General features: G+C 40.3%; 2 protein-coding genes across 3 annotated transcripts; both read right to left on the bottom strand.

Annotated features, from left to right (window-relative positions):
- Positions 1 to 669: 669 nt before the first annotated feature.
- Positions 670 to 3247, bottom strand: pigv (phosphatidylinositol glycan anchor biosynthesis, class V). The gene is made up of 4 exons (XM_051130551.1): positions 2909 to 3247; positions 2521 to 2655; positions 1155 to 2300; positions 670 to 1070 (listed from the first exon to the last, which is right to left on the bottom strand). Exons 2-4 carry the CDS (start codon positions 2608 to 2610, stop codon positions 771 to 773), a joined length of 1536 nt encoding a protein of 511 aa, XP_050986508.1. The 5' UTR covers positions 2611 to 2655; positions 2909 to 3247; the 3' UTR covers positions 670 to 770.
- Positions 3248 to 3345: 98 nt separating this feature from the next.
- arid1aa (AT rich interactive domain 1Aa (SWI-like)) lies at positions 3346 to 26670 on the bottom strand. 2 transcript variants are annotated; one of them, XM_051131155.1, is made up of 20 exons: positions 25451 to 26670; positions 19221 to 19418; positions 16926 to 17540; positions 14640 to 14750; positions 12318 to 12525; positions 11704 to 11793; positions 11439 to 11609; positions 10029 to 10368; positions 9771 to 9919; positions 9567 to 9670; positions 9251 to 9460; positions 8944 to 9148; positions 8689 to 8821; positions 8446 to 8603; positions 8216 to 8357; positions 8004 to 8126; positions 7812 to 7908; positions 6892 to 7726; positions 6668 to 6798; positions 3346 to 6578 (listed from the first exon to the last, which is right to left on the bottom strand). In XM_051131155.1, exons 1-20 carry the CDS (start codon positions 26348 to 26350, stop codon positions 4656 to 4658), a joined length of 6843 nt encoding a protein of 2280 aa, XP_050987112.1. In that variant the 5' UTR covers positions 26351 to 26670; the 3' UTR covers positions 3346 to 4655. The 2 variants fall into 2 exon arrangements, with proteins under 2 accessions (XP_050987112.1, XP_050987110.1); XM_051131153.1 differs by having other exon boundaries at positions 8446 to 8609.
- Between the last annotated feature and the right edge of the window lie 701 nt (positions 26671 to 27371).

Consider the following 27371-nt stretch of genomic DNA (forward strand, 5'->3'; position numbering starts at 1 on the left):
TTTAAGCACTAAAATTCTAAAGCTAATGAAAATAAAGCTAAATGGACTTTAAAAAAAAAAAAAAGAAAAAAGATGATAATAAAAATGACAAAAGCATATAATAGTTACTAAAACGTAACATGAAATTTTAAAAAAGCTAATTCAATATGTTAATAGGTATTATAATACCATACAAATACTACTAAAATAACACTGAACCTATCACAGGCCCAATCATGATGTCAACAGACCGTTTATGACACCTTGGACCCACTAGATGGTGATATAACACAATATAACAAGAGTTCTGGGACAAGACCATGTGCAACCAAAATTATGCTAATTTATATATGTATATGTAAATATATACAAATTTTTTTATGATTTGTTGATAGATCAAAAGATCACAATAACAGAATTTATTTGAAATAATCTTTTGAAACATTACAATATCTTTTTGATTAACTGAACATCCTTTCCGAATAAATGTAATTTATTTCTATTATTTTTATTATTATTAGGAATATTTTTGTTATTTCTAGTATTATTATTATTGTTTTTAAAAAAAGGAACTCCAAATGTTTGAATGGTAGTGTGCTTGCCGGTTTCTTTTGATAAGAGATCAAAAATACAGATATAATTTAAAAATGTTTCAATATTTATTCAATACAAAAAAATACCAAAAATCATCTTATAATGAAATAAAAAAAAAATTACAACAATATTTGTCAAACAGCACAATATTATGCAACAGGAATGTTATGAAGACTCAAGTTATTCCCACAAATCTATTAAGTCCAAGGAAGGAAATTACAGTGCAGAGCCAGACCTAAAAACCAATATGATATGAAATACCCTAGTATGCATTGTGTATAAATGGTGCAAGTCTTCCAGTGTATTAAAAGGTAAACAACTTGATTATTTCTCCACATCCCTGCTAAACTTAAGCCACGTTTGTGATCCTTTTGCCATTTTATTTGGTCTGGTCTAAACCGCTTTTCATCTTGCATCAAAGGTTCATACTGAGAAAGCAGGTGGGCACTGATCCAGAAGAGAACAGGCGATGAGGAAGCAAGAAAGCGTGTCAACACCTGAGAGAACATAACATAAAAGTGTCATATTAAGCAAGTATACTACATACGTCACATGATAATGTTTCATTTTAAGAGTCTTACCTGCACATGCATGCAGAATATTCCAAAGAGAAGCAGGACAGAGCTGTGTACGATGTAAACAAAGACTCTAGGGTTACAAAAACCATGCGTTTTTCTGTCTTTTCCTCCGCCTCCTAATCCCAAATACATACTAAACACTGGGTTAGCCTTTACAAATGTAAACAAGGCTACGAATCCTAGAGTTGCAACAGGCAGCGCCAAGAGAAAGTTAGGTATCTGTTTCCATTGAAAGTATCGAAGAAAGCCCACATCCCAATAAACATCCTGTATGTATGAATACAAAACTGGAATCTGCCATTGGCACCAACTTGGTGTTGGAGACGCTGCATCAGCCACACGGTATCCTTTGTCCCGGGCCAATTTCAGCAGCACAGGAGGAATTTGAGTAGCAGTTGGATGACAAAATGTTTGGTAGCCATAAAACTGAAACAAACAAAAAGGCAACGCAACGAAAGCTGCATAAAACACTCCTGTGAGAACAAAACGAATAAGTTCCCAGACATAGTGATGATACCGAATGCCCCCTGCTCCTTTGCCAAGAGCCTGTGCACGGGCAAGACCCCGTTGCAAACTGACATACAGCAAAAATCCAACATTCACAACTCCATTGGCACGAGCGCCAGTAGCAAACCCAAACAGAAGACAAGCTCCAAGTGTGAATCTTGTCTCTAGTAGCCAAAGGCCTGCAAAGGTAAGTGCTGCAAAGAGAGTCTCTGAATAGCCTGCTACCATAAAAACATTAGCTGGTGTCAGACAGTACATTGAGACCGACACAAAGGCGAGTTTTCTGTCTTGCAGCACCAAACGACTCAGTTTGTATAGTGCCACTGCACTTAGAACAAAAAGAATGCTATTCCCCACAGCCACAGCTAAAAGTAAACGGCCACGCATTGTGAGAAATCCACACAAGGGCCACAAAACTGTGGCTGCAAGGAATCGCAGGATGAGAGGAAAGAGAGGAAAGAACGCAAAGTTGTGTTCATACAAATAGCCACGCTCTGCAATGAAGAGGAAATGCTCTGCATCCCAGTGACAAAGGCCAGCAAATAGTGCTTCGATGATGGGGTCGAGCAGGAGAGGGGTCTCTGATCGTGGAGGGCTGAAGGCATCTGCAACATGGTCAGGAATCACTGCATTCAGCACAGCCTTAAGAAGTGAACAAAAAGTGACTTGTCACATGCTTTGTTTTCAATTTGTGCGGTAGGTGTCACTCTAAGCTCAACTGCACAAATACGGTCAGTACTGATTTTATGGAGTTTCTACATGTCTGTGGTAAGTATTTTAGGCAGATGTCTAAATACAAAATACAAAGTGCAAATGCATAATTTTAGGCTATTTTAGTCGTTTGTGTATGCCAGTTGCTTACCTGTAATAAAAGGGAAAGCAGTCGCGTAAATGTCGCAAACCGTACAACTGTCCACACGTCTTCATTTATACAAGTGTTTGAAGACGACATTTTTGACTGAAACTTTAATTAACGAAAATAATAGTAGAACATTTCCTTTGGAAACAATAATTAAAAAAAACAAACAAACAGTTATCTTATTAGTCGTAGTACTTTAGCAGACATGATTGGGGAGGCATCATTAAAACAAAAACAAGTCAAAAGGCAATATGCTTTCTTGGAGTTTGTAACAACTGCAGAAACCCACGTACACATGCGAATAATAAATAAAGTAAATCATATTCACGTTTATCTAATTCATCGCATAAAACCACTGAAAGGAACGACCGCGCTAACAATATGCACTTACTTCCGGCATGCAGTCTCACAAATGTCAAAATAAAAGTCCCGAAGTCTCAACTGGCATTACGAAGCTCCTTTATCTAACCCCACTTGTGTTATATTATGACCTGGACAGAGAACACCACTCAAAACAATTATGTAATCAATTATTTCAAATTTATAAAATGCTTAAAATATTTCAAACAAATTGGTTTTCACTGTCTTTTAGACAGATTTTTTAAATATAGATCTTTTTAGCGGACAAATATCTTTGAGCACTAAGTATAAAAGTGATATTAAATCTTACAAATTGAGATAATTTGTAACACGCAGACATCATTTAAAAATGTAAACATTTTGATTTAACCTTCTATTCATAATTACAGAATTCTAAAAAGAGGCCTATCATTTTTTTTTTTTTTTTTTTTAAAATAATCTAAATGAAAATAATCACAAACATCTTACCAAGATTTAATGTACATTTATTCTTACCACGTGGAACATATAGTATAAAGATTTCATAGTGAATAAATGATATTCATTGAGCCAAAAAGGAAAAAAAAAAAAAACAAGGAATTTACATTAAGCTACATAGTCTGAAATACAAATATGCAGAATTCATATCACTGGAGAAAAAAATATCTCGACTGTGTTTCTTCATCTAGAGTTATTTTGTTGTACCAGGAGATGAAATTAAAATATTTCAGTTGTTTGCTGCACTATGGAGGAACCGTGGAGGCCAAAAGATGGTTCAGTTTATATACCTAGGTCTTTTAAGATGCAATTAACCCAACTTGAGTGTCCGCTCTCATTCTCGATAGATAAAAAGGGATAAGAAGCAAGAGAGTGTGTGAAAGAGAGGGAGAGATAGAGAGAGAAAAGGAGGTGAAAATGTACAACATCTTATATACAGTACAGCCTCGGCTGCATCGTAAGTTGAAAACCAGTCCTAGGAGGTGATTTCTTTATAGGGGTCAATTCATACAATCAAGGGTTAAAGAGAAGAGGTCAGGGTGTTGTACGTCCTTGATATTTTGGGGGGGAAGGGGGGGTTCTCTTCACCAGCAAACCTATGTTTAAAAACGGTTTAAAAACGAAGCCGACTGAGCCAACATTTTCCCCATGTGGAACAGTGCAGTACGTTTGCAGTATGTTTACAGTTGTGGAGTACTGTACAGAAAATGACAACTCATTTCTGCTGTACACGCATCCAGAAAGGTTGACCGTGTAGCATCAAAATACAACCACCAAACAACGAAGAGTCCACCTGTTAATGTGAACAAGAGCTGTGAATTATTTGCACCCTCTTGGGGAAGGACAAAGGAACAATTAACCCCAAAACTCACTGTAAACAAGACAGCAACTTTGGTAAATAGTTTGTTTTTTCAAGCTATTTATTTTATTCATTTATTTATTTTATTATAAAAAGTACTTTCCCCTCAGACAAGGACACAAAAGTTGGGGGGGTCCCTGTCCATGTCATCTAGTTGGCATCAGTGTTACAGTTTGTGTCAGTGTGTTGAGGCTCTGGTTCATGATCCACAGCAAATTCGTGACAACCTTCCCAAAGTGAGACGCAGAGAAAACGGGGGGGACCAGTGGGTGTAATATGAAAGGGCTTGCATAAATTAAAAAAACAAAACAAAAAAAAACAAAAAAACAAAACAAGAAACAGTCAATTTTCTCTGCTTTCAATCCCCACTCGCCAATGGGGAGGACGGGCAAGGGGGAAGTACGAAAACCAGAGAAGGTGGAGCCACAGCTCCGCACAGCTGTCATGACTGGCCTATCAAAAAGAGTACATCACAGATGACATGGGACACCAATGAGTTCATGAGCGGGGAGACAGAAAGGTCCAGTAGCCGCGATTCATAGAGCGTAAACTCAGAGTGGTTCTCCTCCACCTTAGCGAGTGCGAGCAGAGCCCGAGCAGCCCGCCGCATCATGTCCACACTCGTTGGCTCAAAGTGTGACCCCTGCATGTGCAGTAGGGAACCTTGGCTCTGCTGGAACTGCGTAGCCGCTAAGCTGTCCTCCAAGAAGCCCAGCAGATTCCCTACACTGGCCTTCTGTACCGCAATGGCACGGGCCGCCAGGCTGTCACCCTGTGCAAGATTGGCCAGCAGCACAACTGCCATCTCCCGACAAACAGGCACCTTTCGCTCCCCAACTAGACGCACGAGGTTACCAAACAGCTTCTCTAATCTACTAAAAGGTGGCGTCGCCAGAATGAGGTCCACATTGTTGTCCTGAATGCTGAGCTTACAGAGGGTCTCCAGGACTAGTCTCTGGGGGGACAAGGCGCCGTTAAGCCCGAGACTTGGGAAGGGGTCTTGGGCTTCCGCCGAAGGACAAACAGCCCAGTGGAGCAAGCCGTCCAGCAGAGGCAGGCAGATGCTCTCAGTGTAGACAGAGAAGTCAAGCTGGCCTGAGATGTTGGCAAGAGTGACCAAGCAATTTTCCCGCAGTACCTCCAAACAGTCCCACCACCACTCGTCTTTCTTGCTACCGAGACTCTCGTCCACCTCCTCTTCTTTCTCGTAGGTTAAAGGCGCCTGCTTGCGCTCTGGATGACGATGGTGGAGAAGCAACAGGCGGCCCAGCAGTAGCAACAGCCCTGGATGCTTCGACATCTCAGAGTCGTTGCCCGGGACGAACGAGAGGCTGCGGACAATGTTGGAGACACAGATGCAGCGACGGGCAAGGGAATCTTGCCAGTCTGAGAGCGTGACGAGAGGAGCTTCATCCTTGCTGTGTGGCTCATCTTCTAAAACGGCGATGGAGCGCTGACCCTGTAACGACGGGCTTGGAGGTGCTGGCCTGATGCTTTCCAAAGTCGTCGTCTCTGTGACTTGTTTCTCTTGATCCTTCTCTATGTGTGAAGTCCCCTCCGAGGGATTTTCTAAGCAGTCAGCAGGTCTGTCGTCCCTCAGATCTGAAACTCTGTTGGTCACTTTCTCAGTGGATGACTCTGGAGAAGGCTGCCGGTCCACTTCTCTCCCTTGCTCTTCGCTGGATGAGGGCAGTGAGGGTGCCTGGCTGTCCTTCTGAGCTCCTCTCTTCCTGTCAGGGACTTGCGCAGGAAGACGCTTCCGTTGGTGCAACAGATCCATCTTGCTTTCAAAGTGCGTCTGAATGTGTTCTGTTGTATCACCTCCACCGATACTCCAGTGCAGGAGGCCGCTGTCAAATTCCTGCAACCTGCCAAGCTTACTTGAGCAGTCCACCACAAAGGGATCCTTTTTTCGGACAATCTTCAAGGGAAGCTTATCAAACTTGCTAGCCTGTTTGGGCTTCTCTTGAGTAACAGCTAGCTCGAGACATGGTGGCTCTGAAGTCTTGGGTTCTACAGATGACTCTCCTTCAGTCCCTTGGCAATCTTCTTTCTTCACAAAATCTTCAAGTGTCCTTGGCTTTTCTTCCTGCTTTATCTGGAGAAGTCCTTGTGCCATGTGTTGTTCCTGATGTTTTGACCTGTGCATTTCCTCTCCTTCATCTTCCTCCTCTGTTTCTCCATCTTCCTCCATGCCATCAACCAATGCCTCATCATCCACAGTGTTTTCATCTTTTTTGAGCACGCTGGGATCTAACAGAGCTCTTTGTCCTGGATCTCCAACTTCATATTCCCTCAAAATCCCAAAGATCTCAATGAGGCAACGTCGGAAATACTCAACGATTAGTTCCAGGAAACCAGGGAGCTTCAAATGAAAACATTTTTTTATGTTATTTAAAATGAAACTTGAGTAATGGCAATAAACATTTTAGTCATTTTCCCAAAATGACTCACCTGTATAAGGTTGAAATTTGAAATACTGTTGTCGTCATATAACAAGATGTTGATGGTGTCTAAAGCCCATGTACTCTCCGCCAACAATCCTGATTTGAGGGACATCATGACTCTCCATGCTTCTGGAGTGCCTACAAAAGTAATATACAGTTATCTTTCCATATCTCACAGGCCTGAGCTTGATACGTAACCAAAACTCACTCCAAAAAATTATTAACTCTTACCAATTTCTTTCATTGTAAGACGCCTTCGTGACTTGAGAACTGGTGACGATGCCTCTATGGAACCTGGAGGAAAGGGTAGATCTCTTCTCATCATTGGAGGCTGTACTGAAGAAGGTACAATGTGAGATGCAGGAACTGGAGGTCCCGCCTTCTGCATTTTGATATTGCTGGGTATGTAGGTTGATTTGCTGGGGGAAGTCCTGCTTTCCATAGGCCGAGGCATGGGCGTAGGGCTTGACACTTGTGGAATGTGGTTTTGCATGGTTTGGGGAGACTGGTAGTTTGACTGCAACGGTCTGCTCATTGGTGGACCGGCGCCACTAGGGCCATATGGGGGTTGCCGTGGCCCAGGCCACTGACCCTCATGATTCATGCGTGGCTCAGATGGCATCATGTCTTCAGATCGATTCATTGCATGGTAGCCAGGGCCCTGACCGGGACCAGTAGGAGGTCCCTGGCGGTTGGGGTAACTGGGGTAGCCCATTTCACCTCGACCCTGCCACATGCCACCTTGAGGACCGTCGGGACCAGACTGCATTGGACTGCCCATCATTTGAGGCGGCATGGAAGCCTGGGAGCTTGGGCCCGTGCCTGCTTGAATCCGATCTCTTCCAAAGGGGAAAGGGAACTGATTTTGAGGACCAGGTGGGCGACGGTCCGAGCCAGGGTAGGAACTGTTATACTGGTTGTACATTTCCTGACCACTTGAGGGACCACTAGGGGGAGCCTGCGGCGGTGGCTGTGGCTGTTGAGCATTGTAAGGCCCACTGAACATCTCACCGTCGTGATGCCGTTTAGCTGGTGGGTAACTACCATCGCCTGGTCTTTTGTAGTTCTAAAGACAACAAATGACATTTAAAATACGCGACACGTCTTTCAATAACATTTAATATCAAATCAATCATTAACTGCTTTCCTACCGATTGTTGTTGCGGATACATTCCAGGCTGCTGATTCGGATAGGAGCCACCAGGAGGCGCACCCTGACCAGGATACTGATTACTATAGGACTCATGCCTGCACAGAGCACCACATGCAAGAGAAATGAGAACGAGATATAGCAGATATACAAATACAACCTCCATATAAAATGAACCAGATAGTGGACTGACCGCTGTTGCTGTGGAGGGTAACGATTTGGTGAGTACATCCCAGATTCAGCATTGGATGTCATCATATTTGGCTGTGGCACTCCAGGCCCCATGCTGCCTTCTGGGCCCATCCCCGACTCAGGTCTACGCAATGCAGAAGAGGTTAGAGTTCACTGCATCATGAAATGAACGCAAAAGAATTAGTTTCTTCCCAAAGTAAAGTTTCAGTGTACCTCCTCTCATAGCCGGGGCCATATGGATATTGGTGCCGCTGGCCCATGGGCATGTTTCCCATTGGGCCTGGTGGTCCCCTGTTGTACTGATCACCGAGACTGCTGTTGGGACCCTGCCCACCGGGCATGAACTGTTCTCCAACTAAGATCACAAGCACACAGCTCATTACATCAGGTAGCTGCTTACCATGAACTATAATGGCTCATAATTACATGATTACAATACAAACCTTTCCGCATACCACTAAAGTGGTCTTTATTGGGTTCAAAGGGTCCCATGCGACCAGGCATCTCCGGGGTGCTCATCCCTGACTGGTAGCCAGAGTTGGGGGTCATAGTGTTTCTCCGAGAGAAGTCGCTATCAGAAAATGGATCTTGCAGGTTCACACTGCTCCTAAGAAACAGGACAGGTAAGGAGTGGTTCGCAGTCAAATAATGCATGGAGTGCCACAAGACAAGTCAGCAAAACTCACCTTCCACTTGGCATTGGGGGCATCTGGCTGTGTGGGGTGGATGCAGGAGTAGGGGGCTTCAAGTCTCCGCTTTCCGCCATGGAGCTGCTGGTGGACTGTGGCGTCTGGGGCCCCTGGAGAGAGCCGGATCCAGCTGTGCCATGCAAACAAAATTAATTTAAATAGGGGGTTTTGTTGCAAGAGCTATATTGTTAAGATTCACCTGTATTTGCTTCCATACAAAGTATGATACAAATTCAAGATGGCAGAACTCACCTGGAGAGGGAGGCTGAATCTTGGCCTGGTTCTTTTTGTTATCTCCAGACATGATATCAGGTGGCGGGTCTTCTCCACGCTCAATCTTACATTCAAAAGCATACAGACACTGAATGTACTGCTTTTTCAAAGAGCTGGCAGCACTGCTGGAGGTCCCCACGTTCAGATTTGTGGCCAGCTCCCTCCATTTTTTGTTCTTATTAACCTGCAATTACAAGGACGCCAGAGGATATAAGCAAACACCCTTCAAGAAAATGAGTTGAGACCTTCAACATTATCTTAATGTGTATGGGCAGCTTGAATATACCTGTGTAAGACCTCCAATCTCCTTGACGGACACGTAGAGGCGGAAGAGATCAAGGGGCTTGCGTCCCACAGCCGGCAGGTTACTCATGCCCATGGCTTTTTCTTCTATGAAAGCCAAGTATCGGTCTACCCACATCTTTCTTTCCGGCTCTGGGCCTAGCTCATACAACCGAGTGATCTTCTCATTGGTTGTGGTGGAGGAACTTGACTTCTAGACAGAAGCAATTTACATAGAAGGAATTACACAGGAAGTGCAACAAAGGATGACTGATTTCTGCTGTGAAGACATTACACTTCTATCTAAAGGTGAAGCAAACCTTCGATTTTGATTCTGTCTTGGGCGTCCCCTCAACTTTGTTGTTCATTTTCGGGGCTTGGTTAAGTTTCCCATCCATACCAAAGTCCGGACCAGGTGACATGCCTAAGATAAAAAGATACATTAAATGTGATTTTGATCTGGCATGTGAAAAGCACTTCAACTAGGTTCTGTACCAAACAAAAAAAGATTTTTATGATCTTACCACTAGTGTTGTTAGCCATGTTAGCACCCATAGGATAGGGTGAACCTTGGGTATTCATCATACCAGGCATGTTGTTCATGGAAGGGCCAAATGGAGGTCCTGAGCCCATCATACCAGGACCAGGAGACATATTGGGGTAACCTGGTAGCCTGTGAGGCAAAACACAACATTCAACCTCAAACTACCTGATTTTAAACAAGCTGAACATTTGTATTTGTAACAGGTCAATGCAAACGTGTAAGTTTAGTTCTTGTGTACCTGTTGTGTATTGAGTTGGAGGGTCCGTGCTGCATTGATACGGCATCCTGCGGCTTTCTGTTGAGGCCTGGAGGTGGGCACATCCCGGTTCCCACTTGAGGGGGCATGTTGCCCACGTTAGGACCCATATTGGGACTCATGTTGGGACCCATGTTGGGACCCATGTTGGGGCCATAGGGACGTGCACCCATCTGTCCATGAGGCATCCTTCCAGAAGGCATTCCAGCAAACATTGGCCCTCCTCCTCCTTGTCCAGACATAGGGTTCATGGATCCACCCATGCCAGGGCCTGGGTAATTGGCATTAGGCATGCCACTGTAACCAGGTTGCCTAGGGTAACCTGAAGAGGAAGACAGGAAGCTGTAATTTGATACAAAGTTTCCAGGATTGTGTAAACAGTACTTATTCCGTTTTAAAATATGTGACCCTGGAACACAAAACCAGTCTTAAGTAGCATAGGTATACTCGCAGCAATAGCCAAAAATATATTGTATGGGTCAAAATTATAGATTTTTCTATATAATAATGATTCAAAAATAATTAGGATATTAAGAAAAGATCATGTTCCATGAAGATATTTTGTAAATTTCCTACCGTAAATATATCAAAACCTAATTTTTGATTAGTAATATGCATTGCTAAGAACTTCATTTGGTCAACTTTAAAGGCAATTTTCTCAATATTTAGATTTTTTTGCACCCTCAGACTCCAGATTTTCCACTGGTTGTATCTTGGCCAAAAATTGTCCTAACAAACCATACATCAATGGAAAGCTTATTTAGTCAGCTTTCAAATTATGTATACATTTAAAAAAAAAAAAAAAAAATGACCCTTATGACCCGTTTTGTGGTCCAGGGTCACATATATGAATGCACAAAAGGCAAAACAAACCTATATAATAGTTATACAATGACGTTAAAAGCAGTTTAGTTATTTCTGTAGAGAGAAATTAACTAATTTAATAAGATATCTTATCTTATATTTTAGGAATGAAACAAAAAGACTGAACACCACAACAGTAGAAGCAGTTTGGTCAATTAGCAGTTAGCATTGGCCAAATGTGGTGGGATAAGGATGCCTCATTGGTGGGCTTGTTAAAAGACTTCCAGGCCCTTGAGTGTTTTAGCAGCATGTAGCGCTGCTGTAACCCACAGTCACTGTAGCTGCTCAACTGACGTGAGCCATGCTACGTCAACTTCCTTTTTTTCACTGACGCTAAAAATAACCACACTGTGATCCACTGGTCGCACAGAGAGAAAAAGAGAGAGAGCAAGAAGGATTTGGAGGGACAGCGAAAAGAGAAAGATAAAAGTCCAACACCTACAGTAACTTCTCTCAACATGGGACCTATTTTTAATTTTAAATACATTTTTCCTAATTGTTCTAAAATTATAAAATGTTGCCACATACCCTGTGGGCCATATTGGCCACCTTGAGGCCCATAGTTTGCCATCGAGTTGTTCTGCTGATAAGGGACCATTCCAGCATGCACCTGGCCTCCAGAAGACTGACGAGGAGAAAGTGCAGAGCTAGACTGTGGAGACCCATAGGGTGCCATCTGAGGGTTTCTCTGCATATATCCTGTCCAGACAACAAGATTAATGTGTTGATACAATAAACAAACAAACAAAAAAAAGCATCAGGATGGAAAAAAGTCAGTAAGTAGAAGAATTACCTCTTTCTTGGCCGATGCCAGGTTGATTCATCGAAGGGTGCATCATCCCATCAGACTGTCCACTTGAAGGGCGGGGAGGCATCTGGTTCCCTAATAATGAGAAATTCAAATATTGTGGTGAAAAAACCCTAAATGAATAAAAATGTAAATAAAGAATCATATTCTACAAATTAAAGAACAATTTTTTATATACATTTTAAAATTAAAATAGTTTAAATGTAAATGTTTCAAGCACTTCAACCATCTTTCATTAATGAGGATAAACTGGTATTCGAATCACAAACCCATACTCAAAAAAAACAATAAAAAAAACAATAAAAAAAAAAAAAATAAAAAAAAAAAAAAATATATATATATATATATAGTCCAAATAAAATTCTTAGCAATGAATATTACTAATAAAAAAATAATTTTAGATTTTTTTACAGTAGGAATTTTACAAAATATCTTCATGGAACATAATCTTTACTTAATATTCTAATGATATTTGGCATAAAAGAAAAATCAGTGATTTTGACCCATACAATGTATTTTTGGCCATTGCTACAAATATACCAGTGCTCCCTAGACTGGTTTTGTGGTCCAGGGTCACATTTAAGGTGCACTAGCCCTACCTGGCATCGTGGCAGGGGACAGCGGCCCAGAACGAGATGCCGAGGCGCTGGCAGGCGAGCCCACCGGGGGAGAAGTGTGGGGGGAAAAGGGTGACTGTGCTGGATTGCTCTGTTCTCCTTGACTGCTGGATACTCCAGATGTGCTGACTCCAGGGCTCAGAGCACCCTCTGTACCAGTAGGTAGGTCATCGATAGAACCGGATAAGTCCTAAGCAAAGAGAACCGTAAAGAGAAAGTCAGAAAGATCTACGATTAAAGTCACACAGAAATAGTGACAGATTTTTTCCTCCGCATTTTTGGAAAAGAAGGAAAAGTAGGGTGGGGACTTCTATATGCTAGCTCGGGTTTAAAGGGTAAGTTCCCAAAAATGAAAATTCTGTCATTAATTACTCACCCTCGTGTCATTACAAACCCGTAAGATCTTTGTTTATCTTCAGAACACAAATTAAGATATTTTTGATGAAATCCGAGAGCTCTCTGACCCTGCATAGACAGCAAGGGTCCCACATTCAATGCCAAGAAAGGTACTAAGAATATCAACAAAATAGTCCATGTGACATCTGTGGTTCAACCGTAATTTTATAAAGCTATTAATATACTACTACACTTATAAAGCTAATACTCTTTGTCCGCAAAAAAATAAATAAATAAAAATACTAATGACTTTATTCAACAATTTCTCTCCCCTGAATTACTGTCTTCAGCCATTATCGAAAGTACCACGATGTATGCGTGGGGTGCTGCTGACATAGAACTCTCAATAATGGCAGAAGAATTAAATAAAGTCATTATTTTAGTTTTTTTGGTGCTCAGAAAAAAAAAAATTCTCGTAACTTCATAAAATTACCATTGAACTACTAATGTCACACAGACCATTTTGTTGATGTTCTTGGTACCTTTCTCTTGAACATGGTAGGACTCTTGCAGTCTACGCAGGGTCAGAAAACTGATTATATCAATTATATCAAATATCTTGATTTGTGTTCCAAAGATGAACAAAGGTCTTATGGGTATGAAATGACATGAGGGTGAGTAAATAATGACAGAATTTTCATTTTTGAGTGAACTATCCCTTTAAGCAGACTAAATGATTGGAGTCCGGCAAGTGTCACCAGAGAAGTCTTTCATCTCACTGAAAGGTTGAGTTATGATGTTGATTAAGAATTCAAAAAATACATTTTGAAAAATGAATCTGTCACAGTAAGACCAACAACTTTCATTTAGAAAATGCATATTATTTCCATTTCATGCACTGCAAATATGAGCTTACTTGGAAAAATAATCTGTGTTCCCATAGAAAGACAGAAACACAAATAGAAGGGAAAACGAAAAGAAAAAAAAAGGAAAAAAAAAAAAGAAGAACAGGCTCAGCTGGTGTTATCATTTGGTATTCCAGCATTTCTGCTAGGGCTTTAAAAATGAAGCTGTCAGCTGTCTCAAAGAACTCTTCATGGCATTATCTTTATTTTACTCACGTTTTCCTATCCAAATCAACAACATTCAGCTTTCACAGATTTTGAAAAATAAACCTGTTTGTTGCTTAATTGTTAACCCAAGGCAAGATGCATATTCTGTACTAAAAAAACAAAAAAAAAAACAAAAAAACAAAAAAACAAACAAGGTCTGTAAAAACTAGCATCAGCAGCACAATATCAAAATTTAATTATACCACAAAAACTTTTCTTCTTTAAAATAAATCTCAGCTTCTTCCACTTGACAACAATGAACTCTGGCACAGTTTTTTTCGTCTTTGGGACACACACACACGCTCAAGTGCTCTCGTACACATACAATCACACAGCTAGAGGCTGCTGGCCTTATTTATCTCATCTAGGAGGGGAAAAAAAAAGTGAGATCACAGCGTCCCTGAGGTTGCCATGGCTACGGCAGTCGGCTGCACGTGTGCTGAGTCAGCGCAGCTGGTTGTCTCTTCGTGTGTCCTTTTCAGACACAGTCTCACAGGTCATAACACTCAAATGCAATTAAATCTCGGAGACAGAGAAGCAGAATTCACATGGAGAGTACAAAAAAAGGTTCAGAGAGAACAGACGGCATATATTTCCGTGACAGACCATGAAGTTCTTCATTTAGCAACAACCCCAAAGGTCCTACATAATCACTCCTGAGATAAAGGTGCAGCTGAGGCTGAATTATGCTCACATCTTTAAGCTAATTACCTCGATCTAGAAGTCAACATAAAATAGAGCGTCTGACTGAAACGACTTGATTGCGCATTTGCGAATCTGTCAAATTCACAATGCATCTTTAAATCTGGTCAGACGCGGTCAACAGCTTGTGTGAAAATGAAAGTGTCAGACTCACTGGTAGACTGGAGGGTCTGCCCTGCATGTCCTCTGTGCTGCTCTTCGATGCCAGAGGCGGACCGGAGGGGGGAGCGCTGGACTGGGAGCTAAAAGACTCCTGGGAAATCTCCTGTAGGGGGTAAAAGGCAGCCCAGGTCATTCAATGCAAGCATTTAGGACAGCGGGTGCATCTATAGCTGCTTTGCTTACAGATGGGTTTCGATGAGTCTCACTGTTAGTAATACAAGTTTCTGTTTTTGTACTTGAGAATAAGTACAATAGTGCTTTTATTACTGTGCGAGTCTGTAAATGTGGTGGCACTGTGAAATGAAATGCATTCCAGACTTCAAATAAATGCAAAAGCAGCCCTCCAATTTAGTTCAAACACACAAAGTGAATATTAAACATGCTATTAACATCCCACCTTTTAATTTGCATATGCTCAGAAATAAACATGGTAAATAGAATTAAAAACACCATCCAGTGTAGAAAACGTATGCATTTACAGTACTTGGCAGATGCTTTTGATAATTTGGCAGGTTACATTAGGTAACATTAAAGCATTAGATTTAAACTAACAATGAACAACCATTTAATTTTTTTTTTACCTACATTAATAAATGCTGTAAAAGTAACTCAATGTACTATTGTTCACTGTTAATTATTGCTCAGTAACACATTATTATTAGAAAATAAGACACTACTGTTCAAATACTTGGAGTCAGGTAGATTTAGTCTTTTTTAAATGAAATTTCTTCTGCTCACTGAGACTGCATTTATCTTATTAAAAATACAGTTGAAACGTTACGTTGTGAAATATTTTTACAGTTTACAAGAACTGCTTTCTATTGTCTATATTTTAAAATGTAATTTATTCTTATGACAGAAAAGCTGAATTTTCATCAGCCATTATTCCAGTTTATTCCATTATTCCATTATTCCAGTCACATGATCCTTGAAAAATGATTCTAATATGCTGATTTTGTGCTCAGGAAACATGATCAATGATAAAAACAGCAATGTGGCATTACATTTTTTTCATGTTTTTTTTTTTGATGAATAGTTCACAAGAACGGCATTTATTTTAAATAGAAATAAAATAATGTTTATAACATTTTTTGTAACACTTTTATGAATTTAATGCATCTTTACTGAAAGTATTGACCCCTTTCAAAAAAAAAAAATAAATAAATAAATATCTTACTGACCCCAAACCTTTTGAACACTACTGTATGAAAAAAAAAAAAAAAAAAAAAAAAAAAAAAAAAAAAAAAGCAATAACCAAATGATAATAAATGCCGTATAAGTGTTGATCATTGTAAATTTGTGATACTTAAAGCATTAGCCAACTCCCGAATTAAAATTTTGTGATAATTCAAAGATGTTCATGTCTTTCCTTCTTCAGTCGAAAAGAAATTAAGGTTTTAGAGGAAAACATTACAGATTTTTTTCTCCATATAGTGGACTTCAATGGAGATCAGCCAGTTGAAAGTCCAAAATGCAATTTCAATGTAGCTTCAAAGGGCTCTACACGATCCCAGCCGAGGAATAAGGGTCTTGTCTAGCAAAACGATTGGTCATTTTCTTAAAAAAAAAAAAAAAATTCCATACTTTTTAACCACAAGTTCTCGTTTTGCACTAGCTCTGCGATGCGCGTCTACAACTTCATGCATTAAGGTAGGTTAGAGCAAAAAATAATAATAATAATAATAATAATAATAATAATAATAATTCCATCTCATTTTCTCCCCCAAGTTCAAATTTGTCCGACATTGCTGTTTTACCTTTTATAAAGGGCTTTTTTTTACTTCAGTACTTCAGTCTACGTCACACGTGACCTTTCCGACGTGACTACGTAATGCGTGAGGTTGTCGACGCAGAGCTAGTGTAAGATGAGCATTTGTGGTTAAAAAAAATATATAAATTATTATTTTTTTAATTCGTTATGCTAGATAAGACCCTTATTCCTCGGCTGAGATCATACAGAGCCCTTTGAAGCTGCACTGAAACTGCAATTTGGACTTTTAACACGCTGATCACCATTGAAGACTACATATCCTGGAATGTATTCCTCAGAAACCTTTATTTCTTTTCGACTGAAGAAAGACAGACATGAACATCTTGGATGACATGGGGGTGAGTACATTATCAGAAAATTTTAATTCTGGAGTGAACTAAAGCATTACTTATACTTTGTCACCACGAGCAACAGTTATAGTCAATCTCAGTAACTGCAACTTTCATTTTCGTATTTTCATCCACAATGAACCACCACTTTAATATGAAAGCAAAAAGCTTAAGTTACCTGAGGAGGAGGAGGAAAACGCTGATACGGCGATTGCTGCTGCTGCTGTTGTTGTTGTGGGGGATTCTGGGAGTACGACGTGGGCTGTCCCTGCGGCATCTGTCCGTGTCCCGCGGGCGGCTGAGAAGCAGGTGTGGGTGTCTGCGGTGGCTGCTGTGATGTCGGCGGCGTCTGCTGTTGTTGTTGTGGTGGGCCTTGGCTAGGCGGGTAACTGGGTTGGGATGCAGGAGGAGCCTGGGAGCTCCCCTGCTGCGAGGGCTGGGACTGAGGCACCTGTTGCTGTGGATAGGGAGACTGGCTAGCCTGGGGTGCTGCCGAGGACTGCGAGTACGGGGACTGCGATGGGGCCGGCGAAGGGCCGGTCATCTGCCCCTGTGGCTGTTGGGGCATGTGGGGTTGTTGGTAAGGAGGGCCAGTCTGTCCGTGTGGGCCAGATGACTGGGGGCCGTGAGGTTGCTGTGAATAAGGTCCCTGACCTCCTGGTTGCCCAGGGGAAGGCTGGGGGTATGGCGACTGCTGCTGGCCCGAATGAGGCCCCTGACCATGCTGGCCGTAATAGGACTGCTGCCCCTGCTGCACGTAACCCCCTGGTCCCTGCTGCCCATATGATGGCATCTGTGCAAACAAGTAGGATGGCACTGAAGATCATTACACTCATGGTATTTCCAACACTAATTTATATCATGTGGGTAAAAAAAAAAAAAAAAAAAAAAAAAAAAAAACACACACAACAACAACAACAACTTTTAAACACACATCCAAGACTGACACAGATGAGAAGAAATTGTTAAATAAAGTCAGTATTGTTTTTTTCCTTGTACATAAAAAGTATTCTCGTAGCTTCATAACATTATGGTTGAACCACTGATGACACATGGACTATTTTAATGACATCCTTACAACTGTTACAACGTGTCAGTTGCATTGCTGTCTATGGACGATCAGAAATTCCCTTTTATTGTTAATATGAGTTTGCATAAATAATAACTAGTAAAACAAAGTTTAATGCTAAAAGAGATCAGATGGGCTTTATTTAAAACCTGCACGCAATATACATTGCCCAATAACTTTTTATAAAGTTAATAACCTTCCTATTCCCTAAATAATAAGACAAGGATAAAATGTAGTTATTGTACCATAAAGTATGACCTTGTCCAGCATCACGTCTGTAATTATTTATTAAGGCTAGGAATGGCTAAAGATCCCATGATACCTGGGACACAATATGCTACATATTGCTATTTTTGTCAAGCTTTGTATCAACAAACACTATGATACACTGTGATTTAACCCAAAAATTAAAGCCAAAAAATCTTTTGACTTCAAATGAATGTAATAATTCTTATTCTTTCCTTTTTTCACAAGATGGTGCATTCTGAAATTTAAACAGAAGATATTCAGGCAATGTTTGGTAAATAACCATATGTGACCCTGGACCACAAAACCAGAAAACCAATAGCTTTCAAAAAAACATCTGAAAGCTAAATAAATAAGCTTTCCATTGATGTATGGTTTGTTAGGATAGGAGAATATTTGGCCGAGATACAACTATTTGAAAATCTGGAATCTGAGGGTGCAAAAGTAAATAAACAAACAAATCACCTTTAAAGTTGTCCAAATGAACTTTTTAGCAATGCATGTTACTGATCAAAAATTAAGTTGCGATACATTTACGACAGGAAATTTAAAAAATATCTTCATGGAACATGATCTTTACTAAATAGCCTAATGATTTATTGGCATAAACGAAAACAATAATATACGTATTCTTGGCTATTGCTACAAATATACCAGTGCTACTTACAACTGGTTTTGTGGTCCAGGGTCACATATTTAAAAACAATGTTGAATTTATAGGTTAAGGTCAAAGATAATAATGATTTGATTGTAATATCACATCTTGAATTGTTAATAAACTATTACTACTATCGAGTTTTCTACATGTAGTAGTTAATATTCCTTTTTCATTCGACTGCAATTTCATGTTACACTATGATCAAACTGATGAAGTCTTTTTGTACATTGAACCTTCCTTGAGTGTCTGTGTCTATGTTGCTAAACTAACTTTAAAATTAAAAAGCTAGCTAAAGTATATACAAGAAAGACATATCCATGTCAGCGCTCCACAAAACGCAATAAAAGAATACTGCAAAACAACTCTGTATTTTCCTCCACAACTAATCAAATGAGAAAACACATTGCAATATATTACAAAATATGCATTAGTTTCACACCTAATAATTACCAAAAGTGCAGCATATTTAAAGTCTTAAAACACTGAGAAAGAGCACTGACCTGCTGGCCGTACTGCATACGTCCTTGCATGCCCATAGGGTATCTCTGAGGGCCAGGGGGCCCGTAGCCCTGGCCTGGGTAAGCAGGCCCCTGCTGGGGCCCTGGAGGAGGCCCTTGATGGGGTTGCTGTGAGTAAGGGCCGCCTGACCCGTAAGGCTGACCGCGCATTTTCCCTATCTGATCCATGGAGCCTGGAGTCTGTGGAACGAGAGTGACAAAGTGGTTTGTGCAAAGGTATCTCAACGATATTGACAGAAAAGCATAAACTGAGTTTTACACAAAGACATTTACAAAAGCTTTTTAAAAACTCAAGGACGCGTTTTCCAAAACCATTAAATCAAACCATTATTCTGTACTACTGCACTCCCACACTTGAGAATTTGATTTTAAAAAGCTAGGGTGGAAATGAAAGAATAGCAAGGACAGAATAAAAATGCAAGAAACCACAAGAGAAGAAGAGAGAGAACAGCCAGAGGGGGAAACGATAGTGGAAAAAGGAGAAGGAAAAAGAGAGACAGCAAATAACCCTCTGCTACCGATTCCCACGGTTATTAACCTGACCGTTACCTTGCTCAGCCTTAGTTAAGGAAGTCAACAGTGCTATATATAACTCATTTCAAATGGAGGGCAGTCTGCCGAATATTTAACACATCCCAGCTGTAGCTCTGCTTGAGCCTCGGCCAAGCCAGCTTTTCCTTTTTTCGGAAAAAGACGGCAATCTTGGCACCGAATGAATGACACGGGGCTTAATGACATGAGAGGAGAGGTCCAGCTTGACTTCCAATCAGATGAGTGCTAGTGCATAAAAGTCCAAGATGAGGGGGTCACATAAATATTGGAGTTGGAAGAGGAGTCATTTAGTTGTGAACTAACAAACAGCAACAGCACAAACAAAACACAAAAAGTTTCCAATATTCAATTCTGGTACATGCAGAACATGTGTATGTTAAAACTTTTTAAATATTAATAATTGAATGCTAATTAAACAAACATCCTTATAATGGCTGTACAGCAACGAGTCTATATCCTGTTCTCCTCCAGGTTAAAAATGAATGCAAATTAAATACTTGCATTGCATTCAAATACAATATTTCATACTAGTAACATACTCACATTTGAACAACTACTTAATGTACGTGAGGAAACAAAACTCAATCACACAGAGAAATGAAAAGTAGTATGCTGTCTTTCTATCATAATTCCCCTTCCTGTACATTAAAAAAAAAAAGAGAAAAGAAAACTCAAAAGCATGAAATATTAAGCATACTTTCATCCACAGTCCACATCTATCAAACACAAAGAAAATGAAATCCTGAAGGTCAGCTTAATATTTGTTTACTATGTAGCCAAATCAACTTCTCTCCAGCGTTCACCTACACAAAATATAAGATATCTGAATGCTAAGGATTTTTCTACGGGTTAAAATTTTTACTTGCCTGGTCAAAAAATAAAAAAAATAAATAAATAGTTGCTGTTGTTATTGTTTTTGACTCATGTAATTTTTTATTTTAATAAATAAGCTTATATGACACCAAAATTTTATATACGAAGTAAACAGCAATTCTTGATTCCAATTTCGATACCACATCAAAACCTACTAGCCTGACAAGTATAAAGTTCAAACATTATTTGTCTCTGCAAAAATGATTTTATTATCATTAATATTTTATTATAAATGAAAAGATGCTGTAGGGAAAAACAGCACAGACTGAAAAAACGCAAACTCGGTCTCTGCCAGCAGGTGGCGCTTATGGAACAACAGTGATATTACGTTTCTTTGGTTACAACTGTAAACAAAGCAGTGTCATGCTTACCAATGCTAGTTTAAATGCATTATACAGAGGCAAATGAAGAGAAAACGCCATGTAAACTTTTCTTAAAACAGTCAGTATTTTAATATTTAGGATAATATTTCGCGCATTGTGAACCGTGATCTTCCTCTGCCTGCTACGGTATTTTTTCCTATTTGCGTCTCTGACCTCCGTTAACGGAGGTTTAAAGAGTTCATAATTTTCCACACACGACATTTTGAAAAATGATTGCATGGAGTTTGTGTGCAAGCCCCGAATAGATTGGTTGAAATATGTCTGGTCGATCAGTGCATGTGTATTCCACTGTATAGCCTAAATTAAACATAGATAAATCATTGTTAAAGCAACAAATTTATCGTCAAGACGGGTAATTTGACATACTTTTGTAGGCTATTTGTCCTTCAGAGACACGTCTCTCTGTGATCGCATGAAATTTTAAATAAACAAGGCTTAAAAACATGTGCAAATGATAAACTTTCAAAATTCGTCAAAGGTCCCGAGCGTCTTTCACGCTGGCCCCGGGCTATCGGCACTGCTTATTGCCGAGCCCTGTAAAATATAGCAAATTTGTGAATATGGTGATAACTTTTGCCTTTTTGAACTGGCCAGTATTCTAAAGAATACATCATTGAAAGAGTTTCATAATCCTTGTTGCAACTCCAAGTATACCAGTTAAAAAAAGGGGTTTTAAAGAAGTCTTTGATGTTTTATAAATGGATAACACCATGTATAAAACATCATCAAAAGGCTGAAAAAGCAAGAAATGTTTAGCGATATTGCCCAGATACTGTTACACTCTACCTGTCCATAAAATTTCAATATTTATCCTGAATATCATTCTGCTGCTAAAATTATGACGTCAAGTTTCAGGTGATAATTGTTACTTTAATAAAATATTTTTAAGTTCATTAAGCAATGGATGAATCATTGTTACATTAAAGAGATCTTCTGACGTATTATATTGTAAATTCTGTTCAAAAGATAGATAAGCAACATAACTTCTAATCAAACACAGTTTGATTGGAAAGTGCACACATATTCATATCATATTGATATCTCACGTTAATATCACAAAGTCCTTCTTTCCATCTGATGACCCAGAACATAAAAACATCATTGATTTTGGTTTCACAACATGAAATGACGCATTCATGCTGGACAATGAAGTTTAACAATGACAAATATGAAATCCATGTTGATATAAAGTGTTAAACTGATGGGAGGCAAAACTAGGAACCAAACTGACTACTCAAATGTCAGTCAACGCTTTTAAATGACCTGTTGTTTAGTCTATTTTTATGTATCATTTTGTCATTTTGTGAATGTAAGTCAGATTGTGTGAAAGCGGACGGCACAATCATTCGTTCTTCACAGATGGGCACTGACTCAAAGATGACCGAAGCTTAAACAGCATTACCGAATGACACAACATTGAAAAAAAATAACAAAACAAGAAAGCACACCGTGTCATCCTATCCAATTTGGACCAGTGAAACCTCACCTAGGATGTCTGTCTAATATCTAGGAGGCTCGTTTTGAATCTGGCTTGAGTTCAAACCTTGAAAGGAGGTCTACGGCTGTAAACGCTCCAAAGTGTGAAATGACTGAGGGCAAGCTGCTCTTGACATTTCCCAGTGTCCGAATGGAAAAATAAAATAAATAAAAGCAGCACATGGCTAATCTGCATAAGATAAAGTGAGGGCTCCCTTGGCAGGAGAGGCTGCTGGACGGGCGCTGTGATTGGCCATGGGGGATGGGGTGGACACCACAAGACTTACAGATCGACTGAAGGCAGGACGGCATTCAGACGCTGCAGTGAGCATAACTCAGTCTGAGATTAAAACATAATTAGAGGAGAAAGTTCAAAGCTACATCAAAATGAATCTATTAAGCAAATATAATTAATAACCAAGAAGCTCTGTGTAAAAACTAAAAAACCTACAGTGCTGTTTGGTGTCAGTATGTTTTTTTAATTAATACTTTTATTCAGCAAGAACGCATTAAATTGATCTAAAGTGACAGCAAGTACTTTTACAGTGTTATGAAAAAAATCTAAATGCTGCTCTTTTGAACTTTTTATTCATAATTCTGAAAAAAACAGTAGCAGTTTCCACAAAAAAAAAAAAAAAGTGAAGCTACACAATTGTTTTCAACAATGATAAAAATAAATGTTTCTAGAGCACCAAATCAGCGTATTATAATGATTTCTGAAGGATCATGTGACACTGAAGACTGGCGTAATTCAGCTGTGCAGTCACAGGAATAAATCATATTTTAAAAATAGAAAAGAGCTAAGAGTATTTCACAAATATTGCTGTTTCTACTAAATTTGATCAAATAAATGCAGCCTTTGTGAATGAAACATTAAAACAATATTCCAAACTTTTGAACAGTAGTGTTTTAATTATAGGTTGCTTACGTCACGTGGTTTGGTTTGAACACTAATCAACATTTTTTAATGATGATACCTGACATATTTGGGCACATGTAAAGATGATGTGGAAATTCTGAAGACCAAATATCGCAGATACTCACTGTCTGTAACTTAAACTCTCAGATCATACTTCCTTTCGACAAGAACTTTACTAATAAATAGCTACTTCAAAAAAAAAAAAAAAAAAAAAATCCCATAGAGATCCTAATCTCGTTAACAAAAAGGAACAAAGCTCATATTTTAAGAAAGAGGCAAAAAAACAGATTGAGATTCTGGTATAAAAACTAATTTTTCACACATCCTCATTTCACAAAGTCAAAACAAGGATAATTAAGAACAAACTAAATCTAAATAAGAAATTCTATGCAAAAAGAAAACCTTGCAAACCAGCAAGTTTCAATCCCCTTATCAGATGCACAGCTTGCACAGCGACACAAAACTGAAGCACATGCTGCCTCAACCTAGTACGAGAAACTAAGTTAACTGAGTTAAACAGATGTTGTTCAACCCTGAAATTGCACTTAAGTGTTTGGACATATCCAAGACAAACAATCATGATAAGCACCACATAAACAAGCATTTAGCATGCAGAGGATGACCAGACAGGAAACGGTGCACAACATCATACTGTAAACAACTGGCATGAATTAAGGAGAATTCAAAAAGATTTTCTCGTCCCATATCCAACAGGCCAGAGAAATAAGACACAGATTTTTCAAGTGTCTTCAATAACCAAAACTTGAAAAACGGACTAAAGATTCCTAGTCGATGAGTGACGTGAAACCACAAAGTTTCCAATCACAACTTTTGCTGATATTGACATTCTTGGAATAAAATCTGCAAATAAAACGTATTTTTAGGCACATTTGTATTTTATTCTCCTGTGTAATAAAAATGTAGGACTTGCGTGGATCATTTTATTATATATGCGTTTATATACATGCAAGTTAAGTTTAGAAATCATTAACATTCTGTTAATACAACCCTCAATTATTGAATTAATAAACTATCATTTCCCCAATATGCATAATTCATTTTAAAAGCATTGCCAAATGTTTACTTCATATATACAGTACACTACTGAAAGAGTGAGGGAGGTGAGCAACATGAACTAATCAGCAAGTGTTTCAGTGTTACATCATATGCAATTATAAATGGCCAAGAGCACAGGATGCGGAGCCAATCAGATCTCAGCGAGCATGTCAACCCAAGACCAACTGTCTCCTGCCTTTGACAGGAGGATTTTACCTCCACAATTCAAATCCCACTGCAAACCAATCTGCACTTACTCAAATCACTAGGCTTGTGTTTACAAGCTGCGCGCATACAGACCGACACTCAACCGAGTCCACGTTTTAAAAACGAAGCTTTTCATCATCAAATGCACTAGCAGCGTCGTTTTAAAGTGCGTTTAAGTACACTTTTAGATTAAAATGACGATAATTGTCGTATGTTTCTCTACTGTGGAAGTGTGACACTCACGTATCGGTTTACACAAGACGGGTTTTTCCACACGAAAAAATCCGCTGATATTATGTTAATCACCCCCTTAATTAATATCAGAACTTACAAACAACACACCAACCGGCTAATATTGCATATTAGACAAATGTACACAAGAGTAAAGCATATAAAAGACAGAAAGGCCTATGAGGAAAAAGCTAAACGCGTTTAAGCCTTCTTGGTGGAGAAGCAGCCTGAGCTAAATACGCATTTTCAATCGGAGATCTACCTTCAACTCGAGCAATAATAGGCAACAGTTTTCACCTCACAACACAAGTCCAGCTACGAAGCGTGTGGCTTTACGAAAGTTTTGTTATTTTAGCTAAATATAAGCAGGAAAAAGAAGAGCAGCTATGGAAAACCAAGGAGGCAGCCATTTTATAGAGTCTCTTGCTCAGACAATAGCAAGCACAGTGCGTTTCAACCACTCATATGACTTGAGCAAAGCGAGAGAGAGGCAGTTTTTGGGGTTGGAATTTTACCTGGTTTCTTCCCAGGGGCTGCCCGGTGCTTCCAGGACTCATGGGTGGCGGGTGATGGGTCCTTTGTTGCCAACCCGGATGGCCCCCACCGTACTGCCCGCCGCTGCTGCCCATATCTGCTGGTCCCTTAGCACCGTCCTGGCTGTTGTATTCGCTCGGTGGGTAATTCGGGTAGCCCCGGGCACCGCTCGGTGAGGTGAGGAGCTGGTTGAGAGTCGGGGTGGATGTTGGCTGCGGGTTTCCCATGTTATACCGCTGATTGGTGTAGGATGCAGCCGCTGCTGGCTGCTGCTGCTTGGCTGACTGCCCCCCTACCGCCTGAGCTTGAGGAGCGCTGCGCGGAGAGTTCATGCCGTAGCCCTGGCCCGGGTACGGGCTTCGGTTCCCGAACGGACTGTAGCTGTTGTACTGGTGGTTCGGGAAGCCGTGATCATGGGAGTTGGGCTGATAGGGGTCCATCATGCTGCTCGACAGCGCGCCTGGCCCCGCTGCAGCTGCCATGCCAGGGCTTTGTTGTCCGCCATGTTGATGAAAAGGGGCCCGGCCGTAGTGCTGCGCGTAGCTATAGGAAGCGGGCTGAAACCCGGGCGCGTGATGGTGTACCATCCCAGGGTGGTTGTTCCCCTCCGGTCCGGTGGCCTCATTTTGATTATTGTTCACCCTCGACGGATTCCCGTTGCCGTTCTTCATCTCCGACTCCCCTCCTCCCCCAGCATTTCCCACATCGGCCCGGTCCTGCAGTTCCCCGCGAGCCGGAGATCCGCTCTCGAGTCCCGGCTCCTTATTTTCCTGCTGCTTCTCCCCCGGTACCGACTCCTCCTTTGGGTCTCGATCCGGTTTTTTCAGCTCGGAAGGCGGGCTGGTGTTGAGAGAGGTAGCGCTGGCGACCTGAGCGGCCATGATCCCCCCCCTCTCCCTCTCGGCGAGTCGGTCACAATCAAACGCGAAACATTGAATGTAAATACAATAGTTTTACAACAATTTACCCGTGTCCCGACTCATCCCCACCCCTTACGCCGGACCGAATCCGGACTCCACCGTCGGCGCCGTTTTTTAGACTCTCTCGTACCGAGTTCCCGGGAAATGAAATTTAACCGACACGGAATTTGTGGGGGGTTCTGTTGCAGAAGTAGACTACAGCCGAGGAACGGATCACACCAGCACGAGGCTCACTTAGATACAGCCATTTTACCGAGGTGCGCTGAGACCAGTAAAACATGGCTCGGACTCCGCTCGGAGTGCGGAATGGATTCGGGGAAGGGGGGCTGGCTCGAGGGGGGTGTTAAATTGACGTTGCATAACGGCAGGCTTGAAAACTGCTCCTCGAACAGATTTTGGTGGGAAAACTGTGGCTGGAGTGAACTGAATGAAACCATATAGCCAGATATTACCATTGCATTAGTTGCATGCAGGCTCACCATGAAGTAAGCTCGTCTTACTGGTTTTGCAGTTGCACTGCCTATAAAATACCAAAGTCTGCGCGCACACACACAAACACACCTAATTTACTTTTAACCCTAAAGTGGACTGGAAAATGGAAAGCCGAAATATTGTGCATACATTTTTGTGTTTTGTGCGTTATGTAAATTGCATGTAGGCCTAAGCCTGGTGTTGAAAATGTTAATTTTTTTACTTGTCTGGATAAACAAATGTATCTAACACCCCACGTTTTAGTAAAAAAAAAAAAAATTCTATCATAACATGCATTTGACCATATGCATGTGAAAGTAAAATACATTTCTTATGATATCTTATAGCTTTTTATATGTTAAACTTTAAAAACGAAGGATAAAATGTTTCTCAAATGCTGTATGTTTGGTATTTTGGTACAAATTCATCTGCTGGCCTAAACAGGCATATACCAACATCATCAAAAAACTATAAAATGAAATACACTACAGGCGATGTTAAATACAGATTA

The sequence above is a fragment of the Labeo rohita genome, chromosome 16 (assembly GCF_022985175.1).
Source record: "Labeo rohita strain BAU-BD-2019 chromosome 16, IGBB_LRoh.1.0, whole genome shotgun sequence".
Classification (NCBI taxonomy): Eukaryota; Metazoa; Chordata; class Actinopteri; order Cypriniformes; family Cyprinidae; genus Labeo; species Labeo rohita.

Excerpts from the sequence above, each read along its gene's own strand:
- pigv (XM_051130551.1), bottom strand. The coding sequence starts at position 2,610 with ATGTCGTCTTCAAACACTTGTATAAATGAAGACGTGTGGACAGTTGTA. Across the intron at positions 2,301-2,520 it reads TGCTTTCCCTTTTATTACAG|GCTGTGCTGAATGCAGTGAT; the intron begins GTAAGCAACTGG and ends TCACTTCTTAAG. Across the intron at positions 1,071-1,154 it reads TATTCTGCATGCATGTGCAG|GTGTTGACACGCTTTCTTGC; the intron begins GTAAGACTCTTA and ends ATGTTCTCTCAG.
- arid1aa (XM_051131153.1), bottom strand. The coding sequence starts at position 26,350 with ATGGCCGCTCAGGTCGCCAGCGCTACCTCTCTCAACACCAGCCCGCCT. Across the intron at positions 14,751-16,925 it reads GTTTTCCTCCTCCTCCTCAG|GAGATTTCCCAGGAGTCTTT; the intron begins GTAACTTAAGCT and ends TACCCCCTACAG. Across the intron at positions 6,579-6,667 it reads CAAATTTCAACCTTATACAG|CTCCCTGGTTTCCTGGAACT; the intron begins GTGAGTCATTTT and ends TTTCATTTGAAG.